Source organism: Sinocyclocheilus grahami, unplaced genomic scaffold (genome assembly GCF_001515645.1).
Source record: "Sinocyclocheilus grahami isolate Dianchi unplaced genomic scaffold, SAMN03320097.WGS_v1.1 scaffold195.1, whole genome shotgun sequence".
Classification (NCBI taxonomy): Eukaryota; Metazoa; Chordata; class Actinopteri; order Cypriniformes; family Cyprinidae; genus Sinocyclocheilus; species Sinocyclocheilus grahami.
The window spans coordinates 1,296,523-1,302,522 of record NW_015505374.1 but is presented as its reverse complement, the minus strand read 5'-3'; the positions used below and the strand labels follow the sequence as shown (position 1 = coordinate 1,302,522).

Genomic DNA, 6,000 nt, shown 5'->3' with positions numbered 1-6,000 from the left:
CCCCCCCCCCCCCCCCCCCCAGTATTTTCAGTATCTACAGGCACAATAATTTAATCCTAAATTTCAGATGCTGTAACTATTTTGTTTAATGTTTGGCAAAAGAGAGAGAGAGAGAGAGCAATCTTTTTACGTCTAAATATCTTTTTTTTTTTTGCTATTAGAACAGGGTCACTCCTGTTGTGCAGTACCTTTTAAACCTGTGTGTGTCTTATATATAATATAACTAGGCTATTTCAGACATTCGGAAATATGCTCTTGTCAGGCTCAAGCACTTAAGGCAAGGTTTATTTCTAGCACATTTCATATACAATTCGAATAGTAAAACGAAAGATGTCAAAAAATTTTTAAATAATTTAAGATGCCAATTAATAAAGAAAGTAAATAGAATAATGACTTGTTTCAATTTAAATTTGATTGATTATATCTTGATTTATTACACAATTAACAGGATGGAACCTGCAGAATAAAAATAAAAACAGTATTCTGGAGGGTGCATCTTGAATAAATTATTACTTTTGTAATATTTTGAATATTTCAAAATGTATTTTATATAATATAATGTAATATAATATAATTATTAAATTAATATTTTTTTTTAATAAATGAACATTAATAAAATCACCCCATTATTTACTTAATTGTGACATTATGATAAATCTAACTCATTTGATTTCCATCTTTAATATTTTGTCTAATATATTAAGATGTATTTGTTGGGGACATGAAAATATACTGCATAGTAGAATGACCTTCCACATGGTTATTGCTGTCACATAAATATGGTAAGCATATGTACAGTGTCTTCATGCTCTCTCTGTGTAAATCCCATTAACTAAATTTCTGTATCTCTGGGAGCTTCTCTCCCGTGTTGTCAGATCTGATTGGAGGACAGTCCTCTTTCCACATACCTGCACATTAAACCCAATCTCCCACTGACACTGGTAAACGGAGGTTGCTATGGATACACACCTTGCCTTGAAGAGTTGCATAATCTTCTCACCATCTCAAGATACATTGAGTGACAGGAGAACCCCGCATCCAAGGAGGAAGCAGGAAGAGGAGGAGCTTCCCACTCGGTGCGCTACTTAGTATTCCATCCAGGTCTCTGTGACATCTCTCACATCTGCATGGCCAGGTGATGCCTGTGGAGAGTGGGGATTGATTGTTGAGATTCATTATTACGATCTGATCCTCAGGGATGCCGACCTAGTGACTGCAATGCATGATGGCCAACTCTTCCACCGCATTCTCTCCATTTCTACCGTTCGGTTTATTTGTTTTAACACTTCTCCCTCAGGGAGATTTTTTTCCCTAACATGTTTTCAGAAACAATGGCAGACCGTATAACTACCGCTGTATTATTGAACCCAGCCAATGGAGGGGAGCACTTCAATCCAGTATACCGAAGAGACATTTTTTTTTGTTGCTCTCTCTCTCTCTCTCTCTCTCTCTCTCTCTCTCTACTCCATTATCCTTTCGTTGGTCAATGCGTCATATGTTTGGAAAGGATGGAGTGTGCGGGAATGGAGGAGGAGGAGGGGGCTTTAGAGGAAGAGAAAAGAGGGAATAGAGGAGAACAGGTCAGAGGAGTACAAATGCAAGACATTGAGAAGGAAACGGTTATCTTTCCTCTCAGTTTTTCATTTGTGACCCAAAATACCTAAAACAAGACAAAGATGTGGTATTAAAATGAAAAGAACACAATTCGTCATTCCTTTCCATCTGCTTTCTAATATTCCTTATCAATTCCAGTGCTTTGCCTTCACAGCAACTCTCAACCTCATTTTACAGCATGATCTCTTGCATATTTATTTTTTTCCGTTTCTTTGTTAACGCATGCTATCAGTCATGTTGCTTCCTTCCATCCATCTCTTCCCCCCCCCCCCCCTTTCTCTCTCTCCGGGTTTTTCAAGACAGTGCCGCTCTGCTGCTGTACATCACAGCTACTATTTCCCACTCTCCTCTCTTCCACTCAGCTTCGCTCCTCTTCTCTTCTCTCTGCTCCTCTCCACTCATTCAGACCGCATGCTCCCAGTCATCTCTGGCACTGTTGGGTCTGTGTGGCCAGTGGAAGTGGACCCGGACACCCTGAAGGTGTTTTCCCGATCCGGTGGATCTGTGGGGAGGGGAGGGAGGGCAGGGAGGGGGTGCAGGTGAAGAGCTCTGTGTCGGGGGGAAACTGGTTGCGTGGCTTTGCGGCAGGGACTGAGGAGGGTCATGCTTCATGAGTTAAGTGGATTTCGGACAGAGACCCCTCGCACATCGCCGCCCCAATGTGGGGCCCTTTTCCGGATGGCGGGAACGTCCGGCCGGGAGCGATGAACCAGCTGGATGCTCCTCGGCCACTCAACTGGACCATACGGAAACTGTGCCATGCAGCCTTCCTTCCATCTGTGCGCCTGCTTAAGGTACCCGTGGGATGGGCAGATACAGGGGGAGGAAAGAGACAGTGAGGTCTTTTGAAAAGAAATATGTTTAGGAAATATTTGTTTTGGCTTGCACTGATTGAGTTAGTTGCTAAAAATCTGAAAAATAGACTAGACATAAGAAGAAAGGTATTTTTAACGCTGATTTTCAGGGTAACTGATACATAAACCCTCATCATATGAGTACAATGACCTATGGGATTGATTCTCTCTAAAGCATTTTCATCCGCTCGGAAATTCAGTGCTTCTTGAGAGCTTTTTCTTGCAGTGCGCTGAAGTAGCTAACTTCTCTGTCTTATTAGATAATGACAGGTACTCTGCTCATGTGGAAGTGTATTGTCAGAGTTTGCAGTGTTGAGGTCTTGTAGCTAAATTAAAAATTGCATTGCATGGTGTGCAATAAGTGCTGTCAGCCTCTCAAGAGTAATGTTTATTGCTTACCCACAAATCACTTACAACTTGTACATCCTTTACATTGCAAGTATAGCATTTCACATGAATCAGAAACTTTGTTTCTGAAGCCATTGTATGCAGGAAAAGATTACATTTGTTGTGATATTTTGCACAGAGGTGTTAGCAAATAAGTAGTAATAAAGCTTTACCGCACACTTGGGACCATGATAGTTGCTTTATGAGAAGGAAAGCTCCAGAGAGATCTCTGCTGGCAGTATAGTAGTAATGTATCCCAGTTTGTAATGCAATTTCTTCTTGTATTATAGTCAGTGATGTTCTATTATCAATTTTCTGCTTGTGTTATAGTAATAGTACAGTGTGGATCGGTCACAGACAGTGCTTACATTCATTTAGCACTCCCAGGAGTGAAATCCTTCCCAGGTCATGACTCACAGTGTTATGAGTGGATCATTATGTTCTTGGTTCAGTGTTTCGGCTCTGGAGGTGTACTATTACAGAGAGCTGTTACAGCGTGTCGTGAGCTGCTTTTCGCACTGGCTGTGAAATGCAGAGAACTGGATCTTATTCGCACTTCGAGACAAAAGAAATGACTATGGAGTCACTGGCTCCTAAAATGAAACATTAGGGAGCCAAATGACTTTCAGTTGAAAATGTACTCATAATGAAGATGGTTGTTCTGAAATGCTTTAGTTCACAGAGTGAGTTTCTTACTTCAGTTACAGTCACTGCTTTGTGCAGTAATGAAGGGTTGTTTTAGTAGGTAGACTATGATGATTTAGGTTTTATAGACTACTAGGGTGTTTTCTATTTGCATGTAGTAAAAATTGGGGCGAATTTAATTGCATCACTCTAATGACCCTTATTTTTTTTGTGACTTATAAAATAAATAAATAAAAGTAAAAGTGTGAGTTCCTGTGTAGGTTTGCCCACACAGTCTACAGTTCCAATCTCAATTGGGCCTCATATATATACTGTATACATATAAAAAAGCTGTGAAGAATAGCATTAATAATTGAGTACAACATTTGTGAATATGTTGTGAATAATATCTTTAATTTTGTCATATATGAATGGAAGTAGGACACATGACAATGTAAAAAGTATAGTTCGTCTGGATTACATTCATGCTATAAAACGTTCTTTTTAATGGCTGTGAAGTAATTATTTATGCAAAATAATTACCTACTACGAGTATATGATTTCTGATTCAAACCAACTCCTACATTGCAGATTTCCAGTTCACCAGCCAAAAATGACATGCAGTTTAGTGAGGGAATCAGGACTTTTGGTCCCACTTTATATTATGTGGCCTTAACTACTATGTACTTACATTTAAATTAATCATTTGGTACAATGCACTTATTGTGTACATACATGTTTTTACATTGTACTTATATTTTAAAAATACCTGCATGTAATTACATCTGTAATTCATTTCTGTAATTACGTTTATAATTACACTGTTGACCCATCCCTTACACCTTAACCCACCCTTAAACCTACCCATACCACCAAACCTGTCCCTAACTTTACCCATATCCCACCTCAATAGCAGCAAAAGTGTTTTGCAATACAATATGAACACAATAAGTACATTGTACTTATTTTTTTGATGTATGTACATAGTAGTTAAGGCCACTTAATATAAAGTGGGACCTCTGATTCATTCATTAAAAAAGAACCTCTTCATTCAAAAGAACCATAGCGGGTGGTGTCTGAATGTTCGCAAATATTATACTGTTGCGAGCTGTTTGGAATTTGTTTCTACTCCTGAGTGATGTGAGTATATCTGTAATTTGTTCATGAATCAGACATAACAACTTGTCCTGTGTTAATTTTTGCAGGAAACACTCGCATACTGATGTGTGACGCAACCGCATATGCAATTGTAATGTCCAGTCCAATTGTATTGTATGGATTAAAAATAAATAATTGTAGCGTATTTTTTATTACTGTTTAAGTTGCGTTTGGATCTTTGCTGTTTTCATAGCTGTAAGTGTATTTTGTAGTAAACATAGTCTCTTTGCTTGTGAATTTAAATCGTAAGAGTATGAGCTGTGCTTGTGTTTTGCATAATATATTCTACTGTTGAGTTACATAACAATGGTGGGCGGAAATTTAGATTGATTATGGTTTACCAGTGCAGCATATTTGACCTATAAGTTGACTTTAAGGTGAATGTTTCTGATTAGGGTTAGAGAGCAGATGGAGTTTCAACTGCAGGTGTTCTGTGTAGGTGCCTGACCAGAGGAGTTGAAGATTACAGGTTGGAAAGACTGATGCCCTACATATGAGATTATCTCAGAGATGAGTAAACAGCTGTGTGTTTGTCCAGCTCTGCTGAGGTGTAGTTTGTCAACAGAGCACCAAGGAGGTGGTTGGGTATTTCACTATTTGTGCATGTAATCCTATTCTTGTGAATATATGTGTGTGCGCGTGAGGTCCAACAGCATAGCAAACCGCCAACCTTCCAGATATAATGAATATACCTCAGAGCAAATGAAGGTTTGTGACTGATGTGGCTGTATCTGTCATCGCACTGGAGCTAATCTAATTTGCTGATGCCTTCGTCAGTTATCAGGGAACACTGGTAATGAATCAGATGCTTTGGCAGGTTGCACTAATTTCACATGGTTTGTATTCCCAAGTGTCTATAGAAGTGGATATCTACAAATAGTCTCCCTTTGTAGAACTAAATTCAATTTTTTTTACTCTCACTCATGGCAGTCCAAATCTATATGCTGTTATTTTTTTCATGTAACACAATAGAGGGATTTTTTAGTGTGTTCATGCTTTTCTATACATTGACAGTTTTTAGTGTTGTCAAGCTCCAAAAAATGTCAGAATTATTAGTGCATATAACTATATAACAAGTTTTCAGATGCCATTCAATAGCTTTGTGTGAGGAACAGATGAAATGTAGCATTATTTAATAGAAAATATTGTCCTTCACTGCAGTTTTCTAGTTTCATTTTCCAGCTTACATAATGTGTTCATATGCAACACATTCAAAAACCAGTGTCAATGATTTCAGACCTGTCACAGAGTGGCATCATTTTTAACCCAAACAAGACCAGCAATGAGGTTTTATCATATAGCTTCGGCAGACTTGGAATACAACACATAATACTATATATAGTATATATATATATATATATAT

General features: G+C 38.4%; 1 protein-coding gene across 1 annotated transcript in view; it reads left to right on the top strand.

The window, feature by feature from the left end:
* The first annotated feature begins 1,989 nt into the window (after positions 1–1,989).
* The window catches only part of LOC107595026 (transient receptor potential cation channel subfamily M member 3-like), a 93,384-nt gene continuing 89,373 nt past the window's right edge, over positions 1,990–6,000 (top strand). Inside the window, exon 1 of the mRNA XM_016285301.1 lies at positions 1,990–2,408. Coding sequence (XP_016140787.1) covers positions 2,274–2,408 — 135 coding nt within the window. The 5' untranslated portion in view covers positions 1,990–2,273. The remainder of the gene's footprint in view (positions 2,409–6,000) is intronic.